This window comes from Odocoileus virginianus, chromosome 6 (genome assembly GCF_023699985.2).
Source record: "Odocoileus virginianus isolate 20LAN1187 ecotype Illinois chromosome 6, Ovbor_1.2, whole genome shotgun sequence".
In the NCBI taxonomy this organism is placed as follows: Eukaryota; Metazoa; Chordata; class Mammalia; order Artiodactyla; family Cervidae; genus Odocoileus; species Odocoileus virginianus.
The window spans coordinates 47209426-47230012 of NC_069679.1; the positions used below are offsets into that span (position 1 = coordinate 47209426).

General features: G+C 35.8%; 1 protein-coding gene across 2 annotated transcripts in view; it reads left to right on the top strand.

Moving 5' to 3' along the window:
- The window catches only part of DMXL2 (Dmx like 2), a 169825-nt gene that overhangs the window by 20179 nt on the left and 129059 nt on the right, over positions 1 to 20587 (top strand). For both annotated transcript variants that reach the window (XM_020869203.2, XM_020869204.2), the window contains exons 2-6: positions 11028 to 11153; positions 13625 to 13696; positions 16940 to 17018; positions 17844 to 17979; positions 18603 to 18669. In XM_020869203.2, the coding sequence (XP_020724862.2) occupies positions 11028 to 11153; positions 13625 to 13696; positions 16940 to 17018; positions 17844 to 17979; positions 18603 to 18669 (480 nt within the window). The remainder of the gene's footprint in view (positions 1 to 11027; positions 11154 to 13624; positions 13697 to 16939; positions 17019 to 17843; positions 17980 to 18602; positions 18670 to 20587) is intronic.

Below are 20587 nucleotides of genomic sequence, written 5' to 3' on the forward strand. Positions count from 1 at the left end.
AAGAAAACTCTTCCTTATAGGAGAAAGTCAACTAATAATGAAATGATGAAATTAGAAAATTACCATTAGATAGCCATTGTATTTAGTAGTAATAACTGACTAGGCAAGAATCATCCAAGGGATGCTTGCAGGAAGTATCTTGCAGGAAGATATTTTGAGGGTAGATAGTCATATAACCTCAAAATATCTTCCTGCAAGATACTTATTAATTACAAGGGAAAAATAATACTTTTATAGAGGAGAAACTTTGCAGATACCACCTTTATAAACTGATCAAAGTTAATATCACCAGAGTTGAGACAGAGAGATGAATGTGCTTCTTAGTAAAATGCTGTGAGAAAGTGGCCACATTTCTATGCTCTTTCTGCCCAAAATGCATAACTGGAATCTAATTATGAGGATCTGAAAATGCAGCCCATGGATTTGGAAAAGATAATTGCATCACATATATTTAACAAAGGTTTAGTATCCAGAATATAAAAATACCTACAAATCAATAAGAAAAGAACTGAGAACTTTTAAGGAAGTAGATAAAAGTCTTGACCGGGTATTTCACAAAAAAGAGAAAATCTAGATGAATTACAAGCATATGAAAAGGGAATTTTCCTCCACAGTAATCAGAAATGCAAGTTGAAATCATGAAATAGCATTGCATACCTACCACATTTGCAAAAGATTTATTTGATGTGTCTGGTGATGGCAAGAATATCCAGAAATGGAAATTCTTATACATTGATAGTGAGAATATTATTTCATACAGCTACTTTGGAAAATGTTTTATCATTATATACTAAAATCTAAGATACATATACTGAATCTATCAGTTCCTCTTCTGTATATATATTCTAGAGAAAAACTTTTAATACACATTATATTGCTACAAAAATGTTCAGAACAGCATTCTGGTTTCTTTGCTTTTTAGAGCAGCATGGTTTTTAATATGCAAGCTGTTCAGGGACTTAGAATAGATACGCTGTGGTACATAAAAGATAATATTAATAAGTAATGAAAGTGAATGAATCACAGCATCATGTATCTGACCAAATATTCCTGAAGAGAGCAAGATAAAAGAATATATACATTATGCTTTCATGTACACAAAGTTCAGAGAACTGGCAAGACTAAACCATATTATTTAGGCATGCATTCACAAGTGGAAAAACTACAGAGCAAAGCAAGGAAGTGGTTTCCCAAAAAAGTCAGGGTAATGCTACTCTGCTTGCAGGAGAGAAATGTACTTTTGAAGGGACATGTGGTCTTTTGGACTGCTGAAGAAACTTTTTTAAGTGATGATTACACACATGTTCATTTTAAGTTTATTCTTTGTGATGTCTATTTGTTTTATGTACACCTCTACATTTTTAAAAAAATTGGCTTAGTGGAGTTTTCTGAGTAAGTGAATATAGACTTTTTTTTTTTTTTGGTCCATGATTTTTAATGAGAATCTGAAGCCTTCTCTGTAAATTAAGAAATATAAAAACAAAAACTTATCATCTACCTCTCCCTTTCCCTGGCAAAATGTAAACTTCATATGATAGAGAGACCCTGCCTGTTTTTCATCACGTTATGCCCTGAGGGCCTGGTCCACACTAACTGCTCAGTAGACATTTGTTGACTTGAATCCCCAACAGTCATCTTGTTGTAAATACTTGTTCAGAGTTAAATGGAACAAGTAAAGATACAAATTACTTAAGTAATGGGGAATTGTAATTAATATAGAAGAGTAGAAGACTGACTGACTGAATGAAAACTGTTGCCTGCCATATCAGTAAACAAAGGATGTTACTCCTTGGGAACACAGTGCAGAGATGACTGGGCTGCCTGCAGTCAGTCCTCAGCCACTGCAGCCACCCAAAGGTGAACTGCCAGGGCACTCAGGATGGGAAAGAAAGGGATACTGGTCCTAGGTAGCTAAGGTGCATATCAAGCTATGCTTTCAGTGAGCCCACTCTTTCATTTTCCCATACATAGAAAAGTGATCAGTTAACTTGCGATGTCTGGTTTTCTTTAGTTAACAGTGATTTTTTAATGTTCTGACTACCTGGTCTTTGTTGGCAAAACTCCTGTATATCCTAATTTCTCCCTTACTACTTCAGAGCAGTTCCTCAGAGCTGTCTGAGAGGCTGCCTCCCAGCCTTGAGGTCCTCAGAAAATCCATCAGGTAAAATATAATTCTGAACTTTTAGGTTGTGTATTTTATTTTTTTTCAGTCAACAAGATAACTCTTCCAAGAATCTTGTAACACAAGGCATACATGTACAGCTGGGCCTCGGATATCAGGAAGCTGGTCATCTCTGGGGCCTGGTTCCTTTGTCTCTGTTGGGCTCTGTGGCTCTCATAATATTTCCGTCTCTCTCTCTGTTGGATCCATTAAACCTGGCTTACATGAGGATCCCAGGGACTGCCCTGGTGTTTGTGTACAAAGTCCTGTTGGCTTTACTGCCTATTACTACCTACTACATTTCTTAGTATTTCCGTGAATATCTGGAAATTGGAATCTGACCCAGGTCACCTTTTTAAGCAAGGCCACATCATGGATTGCCTGCCAGAATATAATTTTTAGTGTTAGATTCTTGGTCTTCAGAATCAGTGTCAAACCCTGGTTGGTCCAAGCAGTTGTATGCAGTGACTGCTGGTCCTGTTGTCTGTCATGGCTGCCCTCTCAGAAGGACTGTGGGTGGGGCAATTTTGCTTTGAAAGGTCTGTGAGTATGGTAGACAATACACTTGACATTGATAAAGCATAATTTTTCCATTATGGGATGTTTTGGTTTCCATTTAAAAACTTTTTTGTGTGAAATTCTTTATTGGAATATAATTGCTTTGCAGTGTTGTTAGTTTCTGATGCACAGCAACGTGAATCAGCTATATGGGTGCGTATGGCCCGTCCCTCCTGAGCCTCCTTCCTACCTCCCCATCCTACCCGACCCCTGTAGGTCATCACATAGCCCATTCTTTTTTTTTTTTTTTTGGACTTTAAATAATGCTGCAGTAAACATCTTGGTACTAGTTGTAATGTTTGTTTGCATGTCTGAATGTCTTTCAGGGTAGAGTCCTAGAAATAGAATCAAAGGACTTAAATGTCTTTAGAGTCTCTTAATTCATATTACCAATTTTTTCCAGAAAAGTCACATGTTTTTATACTGCAGTGGTGTATGAGAGTGAGGGGTGAAGCATATTCTTGCTCATTGGTTTTTGCTGTTTATTCTTCAAAGGTGAAAAAAGTATGCTTAGCTGTTTAGTGCTCCAAAGCCTTTCTCCAGATACATATTCTGGGTTCCCAGGGATCACAGATAACTACTTTAGTAACTGTATCTCTGTTACACATTATTTTTTGCTAGCTTTCTGTCCTAGCATATTCTCATTGCTGCTGCTGCTGCAGTATCATGGACAATTCCACAGTTTCCTTGAAGCCCTGCTCTGCATGGCCCCAGTCTTTGTACCAGTTGAGGTTCCAGTCAGGGCAAGGGACAGAGAAACTGAAGTAAAAGCAAGGTTTCTTTCTGTATACACATTGAATCATCAAGGAGGGCAACTGAGCTTCAGAGTGATTTGAACTAAAAAACTGGTAAGATTAAACTGCCCCTTCTTAGAGAGTTTGGATACATGTTTTCTTATGAGTTCTTTCTTATTTCTTGCTATCTCATCCATTTGCTTCTCAAACTGGTGATTCCAATTTCAAAGTGCACATGGGTCTTAATGGTTGCCTTATCCCTGAATATGTATGACTTTTCAGATCAATTCTTGCTGATTCTGGTTTCTTTGGCTTAAATTCCTCAGACTAGACTTTGGCATAGCTCATCCTTTCCATCTGGTAGCCACTGATCATTATTCTGGACCCATCCTTGTCTCCTGTCAGCTTTGAGTAGGGGAAAGAGTCATAAGGTATAAAACATTTAGCTAGGGTTCTGTGTAAAACAGTGTACACTGGATTATGGGGAAGCACATTTGTGTACACTTAACAGAAGCACAATTTAAAGGTGAAAGGAGTCTCAGAAGTGATCTAGTCACAGTCTTTCATTTGGCTGACTGAGGAACCATGTACAGAGAGACTATGATTTTTCCATTGTTACAGTTAGTTTTAGCACCTCTAGATTCTCGGGAATGTACTCTTTCCATCATATTGTAGAGTTGGAAGTTTAATTACAATTTAATAATTTAATCATATTAGCTGGGAAATATTTTTATGAATATTATCAGGACTGTCTCCCTCAGAATATCAACATTTAGGTTAAGTGATTTTCTGGAAATCTCCAGTAGTTACAAAATAACTGAAAGTTGTCATAAACATTACATATTAATATTGCTATATAATATACTTAACTTTAAAATTCTTTCACATGGAAAGCATATTAAGAACAAATTAATAAGCAAAATATTGGGTACTTATCTTCTCTATTTCTAATAATTTAATGTCCAAAAAATTCATTCTATTTCTTTAGATGTAGAAGTTTTTAAAAAGTAGTATTTTACTTCAGTATTCTCTATGAGGCAGATAGATGGAGAAACAGTGGAAACAGTGGCAGACTTTATTTTTTTGGGCTCCAGAATCACTGCAAATGGTGACTGCAGCCATGAAATGAAAAGACGCTTACTCCTTGGAAGAAAAGTTATGACCAACCTAGACAGCATATTAAAAAGTAGAGACATTACTTTGCCTTTCTTGGCTATGGTTTTTCCAGTAGTCATGTATGGATGTGAGAGATGGACTATAAAGAAAGCTGAGCGCCAAAGAATTGATGCTTTTCAACTGTGGTGTTGGAGAAGACTCTTGAGAGTCCTTTGGACTGCAAGGAGATCCAACCAGTCCATCCTAAAGGAGATCAGTCCTGGGTGATCATTGGAAGGACTGATGCTGAAGCTGAAACTCCAGTACTTTGGCCACCTCATGTGAAGAGTTGACTCATTGGAAAAGACCCTGATGCTGGGAGGGATTGAGGGCAGGAGGAGAAGGGGACAACAGTGGATGAGATGGCTGGATGGCATCACCAACTCGATGGGCATGAGTTTGAGTAAACTCTGGGAGTTGGTGGTGGACAGGGAGGCCTGGTATGCTGTGATTCATGGGGTCGCAAACAGTCGGACATGACTGAGCAACTGAACTGAACTGAACTGAAGTACAGTACTTGTTACCCAGCAGGCTTTCAATAAATTACAGCTTTTTCTTGTATTTATTTTTCTAGCTTTTAACCATGGGTGCCCTATATTTATGTGAATCAGAACTCTCAGGGAGACGTGGTAGTTTAACAGTAACATTTTGTGGAGTTTTCTTGTTAATTAGACGGTAACACCTTACCAGTGAAACCTTTCAACTTGCTTAGTGCCTCTTGGTTGATTAGTAGCTGTTCTTTTTAAAATATAGACCCATCTGTCAGTAGTTGTCAGTGACCTTAAACTTTGACCCTGTAACTACCTGGATGTTAAAGCATTCACCTGCTCCATAGAAAATGCCAGTTTAATATACTTGTACTCTGTTTTCTTTTAGTAAAGGTCATGTTTGTGTAAGACTTTAGAGAAAATTGGGAATCCCCTGCTGGTCCAGTGGTTAGTACCAAGCCCTTTCACTGCTGAGGGCCTGGGTTCATTCAGTCCCTGGTCAGGCAGCTAAGAGCCCATTCCTTTACAGTTTAATTTATCTAAGACTGAAGGGAACTCTGAGAAATTAGAACTGTGTTTGAGATATGAATATTAGTTATTTGCATTTTTAAAAATAATATAGTCGCAGCGATTAGCATCTGTAAAACTGAAGTTAGAGAAGACTCTGTTATGCCTATTCAGATGCACTTAATCATTGCTGAGGACACTGAACCCTCCAGAGGAAGCAGCAGTATGTTATGATCATGACAGTGTGTTAATTCAGAGAATTTTATGGCACTAGAAAATGAGACTTACATTTTTCTCATGTGTAACATTTTAATAAAGTAGAAGAGAGTGCTTTTTTCAGCCTCAGCTAACTGACAGTACTCTCCTAATGAAATTTTGGGCATCACAACTAAAAACATAGAATCTTGGTAATAACAAATACACAAGTTTTTAGCTTCCATGTAATAATTTTGGGGTAATATAATACTTTGTCTAAGGAAGAGATTCTTTCAGACAAAGGAGATTTATGGACCCGGGGAAAACCAGCACATTCACTTGACTTTAAATATTATTTGCAGGATTTCAGAGACCTCTCCAGATAGACCATGACTCACACACATTAGACTCAGGCTGAAAACTTCAGCCAGGTTGGAAAGTTAGTTTCAGTGCTCCAAGAGGAGACTACTTTTCTCTTTCCTCTTAGGATGGATTTGGTCTCCAAAAGTAAGTTTAAAAGAAGTGAGGGTTGATATTTTTAGAGCACATCGTTGCCTTAAGAACTTGTGTTACAGAATTATCTCTTAGCTATAGTAGTTATTCTTTATCATCATAAGGACGGTTCAGTCCTTCCATAAAAGAAACTCCCACATGAATAGAAGGAAAAGATGCTTTTTAAAGCTCTTCCTCTTTGCTTGGACATCATCTGTGTGTTTGGACAAATCATATCCTTGACTCAGGGATAAAATATTTTATAGGTGATACTGTTATGCGTACTGGTATATGGTGCTACGGCATAGGGATGGTTCTCCTAGGAACCCAAGGGAAGATGAACTTAGTTAAGGGATATCTGTTTGTTCCAGAAAGGGCTTAGTGTCCATTTTCCTGCTTCCCTGTAATGATCCTGTGACCTGTCTCCCACATGTGGAGTAGCTAGTTTATATTTGGCCAAGTCAGAGAGATTTATTTACCTAGTACAAAGGAGCCCACATCCTGTACTCTCTGGAGTTGTGTTAGTATTTGCTTGTAGTCCCAGTGAGTACTTGGTTTTCTTCCTGCACTATAAATTCTTCCTCTGGTAAAACTGAATTCTGATAAAGAAGAATGGAAAAAATTGCATTTGACCTAAAATTGAAAGAATGGAAATCTCTTGAGTAATTATAGATTTTGTATAAACCTTCTCAGTTGCTGGTCTGAGCTAGGTGCTGTGGGAAATTATTCTTTGGATTGCAGTCCCTTGTGACTCAGCGGGTAAAGAATCTGCCTGCAATTCGGGAGACCTGGGTTCAATCCCTGGATTGGGAAGATCCCCTGGAGAAGGGAAAGGCTACCTACTCCAGTATTCTGGACTGGAGAATTCTATACAGTCCGTGGGGTTGCAAAGAGTTGGACACGACTAAGCAATTTTCACTTTTCACAAAGATGTACATAGGCCTTTAAGACATCTTAATGGGAGAGAGTTGGGGTGATGCAGTGGAAAGAGAAGGAGCTTTATTATGACGCAAATGAATCCTCACTCTATGAACTCGGGAGAGTCACTTATCCTTTTGGGTCTTGGTTTCTCCATCTTTGAAAGGGGACCTGTGAAAATATAATGTTCATAAAGCCCCTAGCAGACTGCCAGGTCATAGAGGGTATTCAATAAATGGTAAATAATTAAGGAAGGCTTTGATAGATTTCCTTCTGGTGGGTCTTCTAAATCCATGATGCTATTAGATTGGAAGATGAGCCAAAATATCTCTTTCTTTGTATAGCTACCATCATAAACTTGGCCAAATTATTAGTTTATATCAACTGTCTGAACTCCATATTCTTTAACCAACTTTCCAGGTACATAGACATCTGGAGCCAGAAATTAGGACGATTTTGAATCATTTATTTGTTACACAGGTATCTGTATCTGTTGAGGGCTGCTTATGTGCTGGGTGCTGGGACTACAGTGGTAAGCAAGAACCTGATCCTTGCTCTGATGAACCTTTCAATATAGTAGCAACCAGATAAGCACACATGTATATAAAATCTTGTGAGCCTTCATGTAATTAGAATGCATGTAATTCAGTACTAACTGATATGAGTCCTCTTTCCTTGCATACTTGGGGGTTTTGTGTACTTTAGACTCTGGAGAAAGGTGAAGAATTATAATAGTCAACTTCTGTACTTTTCTACCTCTTCATGTGCAGTAGTTCATGGGTTCCATTCTAGCCATGACCATGGATATTATATAAAATAGTAGGCGTTACCTAGGTGTGTTTCCACAGGAGCCTAGTGCCACACATTATTGTTCTGTTATGGTGGTTAATTACCAGTTTGATAAAGGATTTGATGCTGTTTTAGACCAGTGGTCCCTAGTGATGGTGTAGTATTCTACTCTATGGATATTCATTAATTTATTTAACCACTTCTCTACTGATGATGATGTTGTTTACTCGCCCAGTCATGTTCGACTCTTTGCAACCCCATGGATTGCAGCACGCTAGGCTTCCCTGTCCTTCACCATCTCCTGGAGTTTGCTCAAACCCAGCTCATGTCCATTGCTTCAGTGATGTCCAACTGTCTCATCCTCTGTTGCCCTCTTCTCTGTCTGCCCTCAGTCTTTCCCAGAATTAGGGACTTTTCCGATGAGTCAGCTCTTCACATCAGATGACCAAAATACTGGTCCCTACTGATAGAGGGTATGGTTATTCTCAGTTTTTGCTGCTTTAAATAATTAAGCAGTGAATATCCTTCTCTATATATTTTGGCAAACTTTTTAAGTATGCTGATAATAAAATAGGGACTTGTCTAATCAAAGAGTATGTTGTATTTAATTTTGATATTGCCAAATTCTCTTACTCATGAAGATTCTCATTTAGTAGGTCTTAGGTGGGACCAAGCAATTTGTATGTTTAACAAGTTCCCTAGGTGGTTTTGATGCAGCCAGGTTTGGGAACCTGCAGTTCAGAAAGATGGCAAGATTCTCTACTGCTCAAGAGCATGGTACATGTCCTGTAGTAAAGGTCAGGCAGTTATGGCCATCTCGGGAGAAGTAAAAATCCTCTTCAGTGACTGAGCAGCAGGAGCCCAGATCCGGAGCAGCAGTTGCTGGGGATGGCCCATCTTCCAGAGAAGCAGGTGTACTAAGACTTATCTGAACTATTTCATGTCTCTTTGACATGTCATATAGGAAAAAAGAACATAAGAATTATAAGGACCTGAATTTGAAAATCTTCCACTTAATAACTGCATAATTTTGGGCAAATAAATGAACTTGAATCTTTATTTATATAATGATAACCTCTTCCTTTCAGGTTTGTTGCAAAGGTGAAAGAGGGAGTGACCTAATGTTTATTGAATGCCTTTTGTCTTCTATGAGTGACTTAACACATCTCTCTGTTGTGGCAGTTCATCCTTTTAATTGTGATTGGTAATTCACTAGGTGATCTCCCCGTGAGACTCACTGGGACCACATCTTGGGTTTTTGTATTCCCAGTTGCCAGCCCAAACTTGGGACATCATGCACGGTTTTGTTTCTGTAATGAGTGATGTGTGCTAAGCACTGTAGATAGATTTTCTACTTTAATTCTGTTATCCTATGAGGTAAGTACTGTTTCTTCCATTTTACCACAAGGAAAGGCTCAGAGAACTTTGGTAGCTTGCTTAAGGTCACGTAGACTGCAGAATACACACTGGAAACCTTGCCTGTGGTGATTCCACCTCCGTCACGTTTTGCTCTTACCATCAGTCTGCTTTGCTGAGGTAATGCTATGGAGCACTTTGCAAATTGTGAAATGTTTAAGGGTAAGATTATTTTTGTTATTTTAATAATGGAAGTGTAAAGACTTTTCTGCCTGGACTATTACCAATCAGTTTAACTTTCTCGAATGTATAGTGTAGCAAATCTGCCTTGTCTGGGAGAGTATAAGTAGTTATTTCCTCCTGTGAGTGATTTTCCCCCTATATTTCCTAGCTTAAAATTCTGTGTTTGTTTTTCCATTTGGGAAACTTTTTGGTACAAGTAAACACAGGAGTTGAAGATAGTTTATTGTAGTTAGAGAAGGATTTTGGTACCACTGGAAGTTTTGGTAACAGGTAGAAATAGTGTCTGTCTTTCTCTCTGCTCTTTACCTTCAGTTCCCTCTTTCATTAACAGCCATGTGTGGACCTCACTGGCTTAGATGTTAACAGATTTCAGCCCTGGCTACTGGATATCTCTATTTTGCAGGATGTGACCATATTGCTTAAGGCTGTAGAAATGGGGGGAAGAAAAAAACACTTCATAAACCTTATATTTATGGTGCTTTTTAATTTGAGAATTATCTTGTTAGGTGTTTTGAATATTTACTTGTAAGTTGAATTTGGAACAAAAAGAAAAATGTCCCCATCCTCTGCCCTTTGTGTCATCATAAAATTCACAAAGTTGCAAAACAGGAATAGCACACACCAAGAAGTGTGGCAATAGGAAGAAATATGTGGTTTTGCTCAGTATAGTTCTGTTGAACTAGGGAATTTTCCAGGAACTTGACTTTGTGTTTTGTTTTCCATAGCAAATATTTGTCACATTTTATATATTGGTTTGTTTTTTATTTTGTTTAAATGTGTGTGTGTGTGTTGCCACTTTGAATTGGTTTCCTCCCCATCTGTGCGTCTTTCTGTGCCTCTCTTTATCTTTTGTGCTTGAGGGGAGTTGGGCAGGCAGGCTTCATCATGGATTTATTTAGGCAGTTGAGTTTGGTTAGTGTTTGCCTGTCGTACATGTAATTCTGCCTCGGGGGTTCATGTCTATTTAACTAGCTCTTTAAGCCATGTGGAATTGTGTTGGAAAATGCATCTGATTTCTATCTTGATCTTCCTGAATTCCTGGTTTGAAACCTGGGAACACAATTGCAGCCTTCAATGCCTTATTACTCTCAGGTGAAGGTTTTATTCTTTAGGGTCTCCTCTCATTTCTGAGATGAGCATCAGAGAGAAATTCCAAACAAAAGGATCAATGAGGTATGGAGGCTGTAATGTTTAAGACCTGGAAGAACCCTTTTTCCTGTTAGTAGCAATTATTGAATGATAATGTATGGTGTGTCATGCATTTGGTGTGACTTTTAATGTTCTGATTTGGAAATTGATGTTTTTAATATTACATTAACTATGTTTGTAAGATATGTCACAGTATCCTTTTCAATAGCAACAAAAACTAAGATAAACTAATAATAATTCCCAAGTTACATATTTTACATAATATAAAACTTTTCTTTTTAGGCGTATGGATCAGGCTGTGATATTGTTATTTTGGCAAGTGACTTTGAATGTGTGCAGATCATCCCTGGTGCTAAGCATGGAAACATCCAAGTCAGCTGTGTGGAGTGTTCTAACCAGCATGGAAGAGTAAGGGATTTATTTACTTTATTAAGTATCATCTTTTAATATATTTAACTGTCTCAGAGAATATTCTTAGGCTTCTATACAAGGCTTGCCTACGATTTCTAATTATGTAGTACACCTTGCTTAGATGGCTATTAGTAGGAAAGGGTAATGATAGGTTGTATACAAATTATGAAGAACTGTTACGCTGATAAGTTATAATTGTTCTGCCTGTATATACTGTCTTAAAAGATCTGCAGGCTTCACATTCCTGTACCTATTGGTATTCTGCCTGTTGATAATTCTGGCAGCTATTACACCAGGAGGAGGAAAGTAAACTTTTCTCTTCTATACCTAGCATACCTTATCTCTCTTAGATTACAATAATGTCAGATTTTTATCAAGAAATGTAGCAAGTTGTTAACATCTAGTATAATATTTGTCATATAACTGATGCTTTTTGTAAAGTTTCTGTTAATGAAACTATTTGCTGTTTGAAGAATATTGAAGCTCATTCATTCAGATGTTGAACAGAGAATTTATTTTAATATTATTCAAATTTCATCATATGTTGCTCTCCCCCCAAATTTCAAACATGATATACATCAAATTTTGATTATATGTAAAGTAAATATAACATTTTTGCTGTATATTCTAGCAGTTCTTTAAGGCCAGTGTTGTGTAGCAAGAGTTAAATGTTTCTATGAGAATATAAGAGTGATATTTTTCCTGTAATAGTTTTAGAGTTCTAGAAATTTGTATTTACTGAGTAATAACAAATTTTATCAAGTAAATGTTTAATCAGAATATTTATGGTGCTATATAGTAATGCAAATTTATACCAAACAATAAATTACAGATAATTTTCCATTTCTACCCCTGCCCACCTGCTGGGTACCCACATTGTCCTACCTTCCTGTTTGTATCAAGCTTTAATATTTGTGTGAATAATATGACAATCCAGTAAAAAAAAAAAAAAAACTGACATAGTATAAAACGCTGGATTTCCTGGTGTTTTCTGATACTTGTTTCTTGCTTTTCTGATTTTTTTCCCCATTTGTTCTCCTTAAGTATTGTTTACTTTTTAGAAAACACTCAGTGTCAGATTTCTCTCATTAATTTTTCATTGCTTATCTCCCTATGCCAAGTGTGGTAGCTTTAAACCTGCCTAGAGCTGTTATGATAGTTGTCAGAGATGTGTTTTAAAAAGTTATTTATGTGCTGGTGATAATAAGAATAAGCAGATTCTTTGGGAGCAAAATTTTTTTTTTAAATTTTTTAATATTGGTTTCCATAACCATGTTTTTACTTTTTCTAACCTGGTTGGAGGTAAAGAAGACCAAGTTGGGACATCCCTGATTCATTGTCTTTTATTGCCATCTTTTAAAATTTTCTTTATCCCCAGTCCTTGTGAAGATTACTCTCAATTTATGACTTTGTATTAAGCCATGATAATCATTCATTCATTCATTCATCTACATGTTGAATGTGATCATTCATAACACTTTCACCTGAGTGTTACCTTAGCCAGGCGTTTTAAGTAGCTCTCCTCCTACCATTGTGGAGGGAAAGCTTTTTCTTGAAAAGAGTGTTAGATATTAAGTAACAATTAAAATCACTTTTTTTTTTTTTTTTTTGCATTAGAGTGCCCTAAAATCAGAGTGGATCTTTTTGGTTGACCTTAAAAACCAATACCTAATTTAGCTTTATAGGTTAACTCATAGACCCAGAGGTGTGAAAAGAGAGGGTTTTTGGTCTGTTCCCTGCAGTTGATTCTCTCTTGCCAACAGGAGGATAAACTGGGAACTGGCTTTCAAGGAGTTACTAGAGAACAGGCACTGATAGCTCCTAGGGAAAGAGGAATTTGTGTGTTTTCTTCTTAGGTGTGTGACCTGGAACAAAGTCCTCTTGGCCCCCAGACCCTTGGCTTAAGTTCATTGGAGATGTCCACATCAGTTGCTTATCCTCTAGTTGCAGTGAATGTCTCTCTGGTTTCTGCCTAGTCCATTTTTTCTATTCCTTCTTCTCCATGGTGTTCCCAACTGGTAATTTTTTTTGTTTGTTTGATGGTACAGTCCATGTCATTTATTTGATATATTTTTAATACCTGTTGCTCTTTGATGTCTTTTTCTACTTCTCATGGTTTTTATAGTATTTTCACTGGACTATAAGGTTTCTGACAGATGTACCATTGAAATATATCTTTGTTAGTAAAATTTATTTCTATATTTAAAAATGAAATTTTTATAGGAAAAGATGATCTCTTTGAATAGGTCAGCCTTATATTTGATATGTGAAATAAAGCCTGCTGAATTTTTGAACAGAGAAGAGATTCTTTAAGTCCAGGACTTTTCCAGTTATATTTATGGAAAAAGAAAAAACCATGAATACTGTATTTGGATTGCATGTAATCAGTTTACACATTATTGTAAAAAGGAAGTTATTTTTATTTTCTTTTTTCCTTAAATATTAATGCTTTGTTTATTCTCTTTTAGATTGCAGCTTCATATGGTAATGCTGTTTGTATTTTTGAGCCCTTGGGCATAAATTCTCATAAGAGAAATTGTGTAAGTATTAAATGGTAGTAGAAAAGTTTTATATTTGAGTTTGGAATCCAGTTGACAGCAGTAAAGAGCTCCTTAGGAGCAGGTGCTGAAGGTGGGCTGGAATATCAGTATGAAGTTAGTCTGGTGATTTATTGTAAGATCTTTTACATTCACTGGGAATATATCCCTAGGCCTTTTAGAAACTCAGTTTTCTAGAATATTCCTAATTGAGATTGCCTTGTTAATTGGGATCTACCCTAGTTGAACTCTTATTTATTATTTCTTACCTAGATAACTTGACTAGTCTCTAATATCTATACCCCTTGCGTCTTCTCTTAGCAGAGTAGATCTTTGACACTTTCTGCTAAAAACTCTTTTATGGCTTCATATTTCTCACATTGAAAACCAAAAATTCTTAGAATGGACCACAGTCCTTCTTCCTCCACCCTTTGTCTTGCCCCCGCATTAGTACCCATTTATTACCTCTCAGAGCTCATCTCCTATTTTTGTCCGCTCTGGTCACTCCAGCCATAGTGGCATTTTCACTGTTCTTTGGATAGTTGCCCTCCCATTTTAGGGCCTTTACATTGGTTTTTCTTTTGTCTGGAATGTCCTTCTTTATCTAGATAGCTTCGGGGCCAGCTCTTACAGACCCTTTAAGTTTTTGTTCAGTAGTACTGTTTCAGTGGGATGTGCTTTGACTGTCCTATTAAGAATTGCCACTTGCTTCTACCACCTTCATTCTAACCTGCCTTTCCTTCTATTTTTAACCTTTTTTCCATAGCACTTAACCTTGTTTATTTAGATTACCATTTAGTAAGTAATGTAAGCTCCATGTAAACTCCGTAAGGGTAGGGAGCTTTGTTTCTTTTGCTCACTGATGCCTCTCAAATATATTTAGAACAGTATCTGGAACATTACTTCTACTCTCTGGGTACTGAATTATATTTTATGTTATTTAATACTCAGAAAATCCAGTATGGGTAGAATGCTTTAAAAAATTTAAAATTACTATATGCATTGGGACTTCACCATCTGAGACATATTTTCAGCTGCCAGTGTGAAATCTGAGTGCCAAGATGTCACTTCCTGACATATTTACCAGTAATTAAAAAAATATTATATTATTAAATGCAGTAAATAAGTGGTTTTGATATTTTTCATTAAATGTATGTATGTGAATGTTACATTTCTTTTCAGAAGTACAAATTATATCAGTCTTTTCCCTCTAATAGTGTTATGAAATACATATCAAAGTTTTGAGTACTTAAGAGTCATCTAGAGTACATATTTTAAAATTCAGATTAAGTGAATAAATGATACAAATGAGCTTATTTACAAAACAGAAAGAGACTCAAACTTCAAAAACAAACTTATGGTTACCACAGAGAAAAGATAGGGGGAAAGTGTAAATTAAGAGTTTAAGATGAACATATACACACTCATCTGTATAAGATAGATGATCAACAAGGACCTACTGTGTAGCATAGGGAACTCTACTCAATATTCTGTAATAACCTATATGGAAAGGAATCTGAAAAAAATATATGTGTATGTGTAACTGATTCACTTTGCTGTACACCTGAAACTAACACAATGTGGTAAATAACTATACTCCAATATAAAATAAAAATTAAAAAAGAAAAAAATTCAGATTCCAGACCTCACTTCCAAAATTTTTGCTTTGTAATTAATTGGTCCACAGGTTACACTCTGAGAAAATATTAAAGGAAAGAACACTAGGGATAGCTCCAGTTTTATGAATGATTTAATTATTATTTTAAAATAGATCTGTTGAGTAGTATTTAAAATACTGTTGTGACTTGTTGGGTTAGTAGAGATAGGGCTTAAAAAATAACCTTTCCCCTAATTAAAAAATATAAAATTATTTTTATATACTGAAATTCAGCTTTTGTAGTTGTATTTTAAAATTCCACTTCTAGAGAGTCATGAAATCTTGAATAAAGTATTTAATTGCTAAAATAGTTTTAAGGTATTATAAGTAGAGTATTATCATTTATTAAATTATTACTTGCCAAACAATATATAACTTGCCTAATAAAAAGCCTTGACATGGCTTTATGTTGCACCATATTTTCACAAAAGTACATTTTAGTTTGTCTACTGCAAAGAAATAGCTAAACTTTTTTACTGTATTTCATGTGAAAGGCCTTTGGCTTTTAAATTTTAAATCTTCTTTCTATACTTTAGAATGAAAACAGTAAGAAAATATAGAATGCAGATTACTCAAATATAATATATGTCAGCTTTGTGGGTTTTATGTATTACATAGTTTAAATTTGTTGACTTTTTGGAAGGTTGAAAGAAAAAGTGAAAGTGAAAGTCGCTTAGTCATGTCTGACTCTTTGACACCCCATGGACTGTCCATGGAATTCTCCAGGCCAGAATACTGGAGTGGGTAGCCTTTTTCTTCTCCAAGGGATCTTCCCAACCCAGGAATCGAACCCAGGTCTCCCACACTGCAGCTGGATTCTTTACCAACTGAGCTATCAGGGTAGATCTAGTTTTATTTTAGACTTTGATGCCAGAAGATTATGTTAATTTGCACTTCATTCTAATGTGCATTTTCTTTGTTTTTACAAATGTTTATTGAGCATCTGTGTACTAGTCATTACCACACTCAGTACACAAAGCTCATTATGGCATAATTCCTGCCCTTGAAGAGTTACAGTGTAATAGGAGAATCAGACATACAAACAGATAATTCAGCCTGATCAGTGTTACCATGGTGCATGTACGCGAAATCGCTTCCATTATATATGACTCTTTGCTACCCCTTGGACTGTAGCCCTCCAGGCCCCTCTATCCATGGGATTCTCCAGTCATGAATTCTGGAGTGGGTTGTTACAGTGGTATAATGCACGTAAAAACTGCTCTGAGTGCTGCCAGAATGTCAGAAGAGGCTTCACTGGAGAGGTAATGGGTTAACTAGATATTGATGTAACTGTAGCCGTGTACAGGTAAAGAAGAAAGGATACCCTAGGAATAAGAATGTGTTTATAGACAAGGAAGGAAGCCTGGGAGACATGCTTTGACTGGGCGTGGCAAACAGCTTGATATGGTAGAATGGTAAGTGGAACCACTATAAATAATTTTTAAAACAGTATTTTGAAAATAGTGAAATATTTATATCTTTGTTTCAGATCATAAAGTCTTAAGTTGAAGAAAATGATAATATGGTAGTGTTTGTGGATATTATTTTGAAAACGTTATCTTTTTCTTTTTTTTCTTTATATATTTCAGCAACTCAAGTGTCAGTGGCTTAAAACTGGGCAGTTTTTTTTGAGTTCCGTGACATACAATTTAGCATGGGACCCTCAAGGTATTTAGCAATTATCTTTAGAAATTATGGAAAGTTAATAATTTGTTTTAAGTGTATGATTACAATGTGATATAGCCTCCCACAATAAGAAAATGATCAGTAGTATTCTTTTTTTTGCTACTGAATGAGTGTACTTTTTTCTTTTTCATATACACTGCTTTGTATAGTGCTTAATTTACTATTAGTTCTGTGCTTCCCCCCCCCCCACTTTTGAATGTTTTGTTCCAAGAAACAATGATGATTTGTTTCATTAGTTAATGTGCTGCACTTTACTCTTATTGTATTTATTAAGAAATAAAATCAGGAATAAAACAAGATAAAAAAAACCTATCTCATTTTTTAATTTGTATTTCAAGAAATTATTGTCTTTAATATTGAAAGGTTAGAAACTTCTAATAATAATGGTTATTGTCCCTTTTTACATTCACAGTTAATGAGGGTAATTTTAATAGTCTATGTAGAAAAACAAATTTTGTTAATCTTTAGTTATGTCTTATAGTCAGAGAATATCCTGTGTTGTATATATCAAGAGTTTTTTTGGGTTCGTTTTACTATTCTACTTTGCTTTGTTTTTTTTTGTAGGTTTTACCTGATAGACAATGTCTCTAGGCTTTGTGGTGGTGGTTGTTCGTCTCAGATTTCTCTCAAGTTTTCTTACCTAGAGGATTCATGCAACTTTTTAAGTGGATATACTCTACAAGTGTTTTTCATAGACAGTTTTGCTTATTTTTCACAGAACAGTTTATAGACTGAAGTAGACGCCCTCATGTGCCTTTATTTCTCCAGATAATCCTTGCTTATTAGAGAACATTCTTTAATTTTCAGATAACAGATTGTTGACAGCAACTGATTCTCTTCAGTTGTGGGCTCCTCCACGAGATGACATTCTGGAAGAGGAGGAAGAAATCAATAATAAAATTCTTCCTGTTTTAAATGATTGGAAGTGCATCTGGCAGTGCAAGTTAGTGTCTAACTCTATTGTTCATTAATTTAAAAAATGCTTCCTATACAAAGTTCCCTTTCATAATGATCTTAGAAGCCTAGCAAATAGACTTTTTCTAACCAAAACCCATTATAACATCATCCTCTAATCTGTGCTACAGTAGATTGTTAAAAAAAAAAATGAAAATATTTTCATAGTTAATAACCTCAGGACTTGGGTTGAGAAGGTTGACACAAAGGAATTATTCATTAACGCATAAACTATAGATGGGATAGGCAGAGGGAAGATGTGAAAGGATGGCTGTACCATTGACAACAAAGATGATATGAAGGGATCCAGCTAGCCAGGGAAGGTGATGAGCTCAGTTTTTAAAATGTTGCATTAAGATGTTAGTGGAACATGTAGGTTGTGATATCATTTAAGCATGTTAATTGCATTCTTTGGATCCCCAAAGTGAACCTTGGGTTAATTTTAATGAGTTCATTTGTATTTTTAGGGAGGTGAAATATTTAGACTTATTTTTAGAGAGGTGAAAACACTCTTGATGATGTTATGAAAAATCTTATTTTGACCAGTTATGTATATATATAAAAGGTGTTCTAGATTTTAAAAATACTAACTGTTTAACTTTGTCTTTTTAGAACCTCAGTATCTGTACATTTGATGGAGTGGTCTCCTGATGGTGAATATTTTGCTACTGCTGGAAAGGTAAAGGACCAAACAATACATAAACAGGAAAAAACAAAAGAGTTAGAAATATTCCTCACTCATTCTCATTTTCAGATTTTTTATCTGTAAAATTGGAAGGATCCTACATTACAAAGCTGGCCTGAGGAATAGGTGATAGCTTTGTAAAAAATCTGGTATGTCTGCCATAGGCAGTTGGCATTTGGGAAATAGTGGCTATAATTTTTATTCTTATTTGACCATTGCAAAAATTTATGGTTTTAAAAAATAATTTTTATGTTTAAAAAATAGCATATATGTATAATTTAAAAAGTAAAATAATACAACTAGATTTGCAATGAAAAGATGCACTCCCTTCTTCCCACTCTTAATTCCTGTGTCCTAGAGGCAGTGATTTGTAAAATTGCATATTTAAATACTTCTTTCCATATTAAGTAACTTGCTTATGCTCCCATTGTTTATTTTTTTCTTTTTGGTTTTATGTATCATCTCTGGCCTCACTACTATGGAGGCTGAGACTAGTTCTCTAGCTGATGTCCCCAACTCCATCTCCTCTTAACCACGCTAATGTGTATTCACTTCCCTTCCTCCTATCTTTCTGCTCTAAGTGTCTCATAATATTTGGGGAACCCAGTGTTTATTATTCACATTATTAAGAGTATGTAAAAGATTCTTCATGGAATAATTACTTTGTTGTTAATAATTACTATGTTTTACTGTTTGCTTAGTTTTCTGTATACCTAATTCATCCCTCACACCTCTGATGTTCTTTGAATTTCCTCTCAGTATCATTCCCAGTAGGAGGTATCCTGGAAATGTGTATTTTCTTTGTTCTGGCTTAGTTGCTCAGTCTGACTTAGTTGCTCTTGGAGTCTTATATAGAGCTCTCAGTTCAGGATTTTCTTTTACCAACTTCAGGGGATTCTCTGCCCATCTCCTTTGTTAAATTCTCTGTTTCTTAGCATCATTTATCTTCTTTGCTTGTTTTGATGGAGATATCCTCTAGTAGGTTCCTGAGAAAAGATGAATGGGAAAAAAACACATTAGAGGCCTCTCAAGTCTGAGCAACTCTTTCTTTGCTGTTATGCTTTATTTGATTGGGAATAGAATTTGGTGGGAACTGATTTTCCTTGAGAATTTTAAATGTCATGGTTCTGTTGCCTTACAGCTTCCAGTGTTGCTATTTGAGAGGTACAGTGCCATTAAGACCCTGCTCTCCCAGCTCCATCCAGCTTGTAGAGGTTTTAAGAATCTTCCCCTTATCCTGGTGTTCTGAAATGTCAAGATGTGGCGGAGCGGGTCAGTCAGCTATAAATATTTACATATAAATATATATACATAAGGGATAAAGAATAAAGACTCTTTTTGTGTAGGTAATTTGATGTACCCATTCAGTCTGAAAGCTCATGTTCTTCAGTTCAGGGGAATTGCTTTATATTATTCCTTTTGTGTTATCGCCTTCCTTTCATGTTCTCTTTTCTCTCATTCTGAATCTCCCCTTATTCAGATGTGGATCCTTCTATACTGATCCTCTAATTTTCTGTGGGTCCCCCATTGTTTTTTTGTTTGTTTAAATTCTGGGTTTTTTTTTCAGCTTTAATTTTGAAATAATTTTTTCCTACTGTCACATTTTTTTTTTATTTTTAAGAGTTTTTTCCCCCTAATTCTATGAATGCTCCTTTATGTAGTATTTCATAAGTATAAAATGATAATTAAACATATGCAATGTATTTAATTGTATTCAGTTGTGTATGGAATTAAAATTTCCATATTACACTTCACAAGGCAAGGATAGGTTTTCCAACAACATCAGAATTCACCCAAGGCTCTTAGAGTTCATCTTTAGTTGTAGAACACTCAACTGTTTTGTGGTTGAATAATTATTTGGCACAGAGGTAATTAGTTGCTCAATAGTTGATGACATTATAGACAGGAAGAC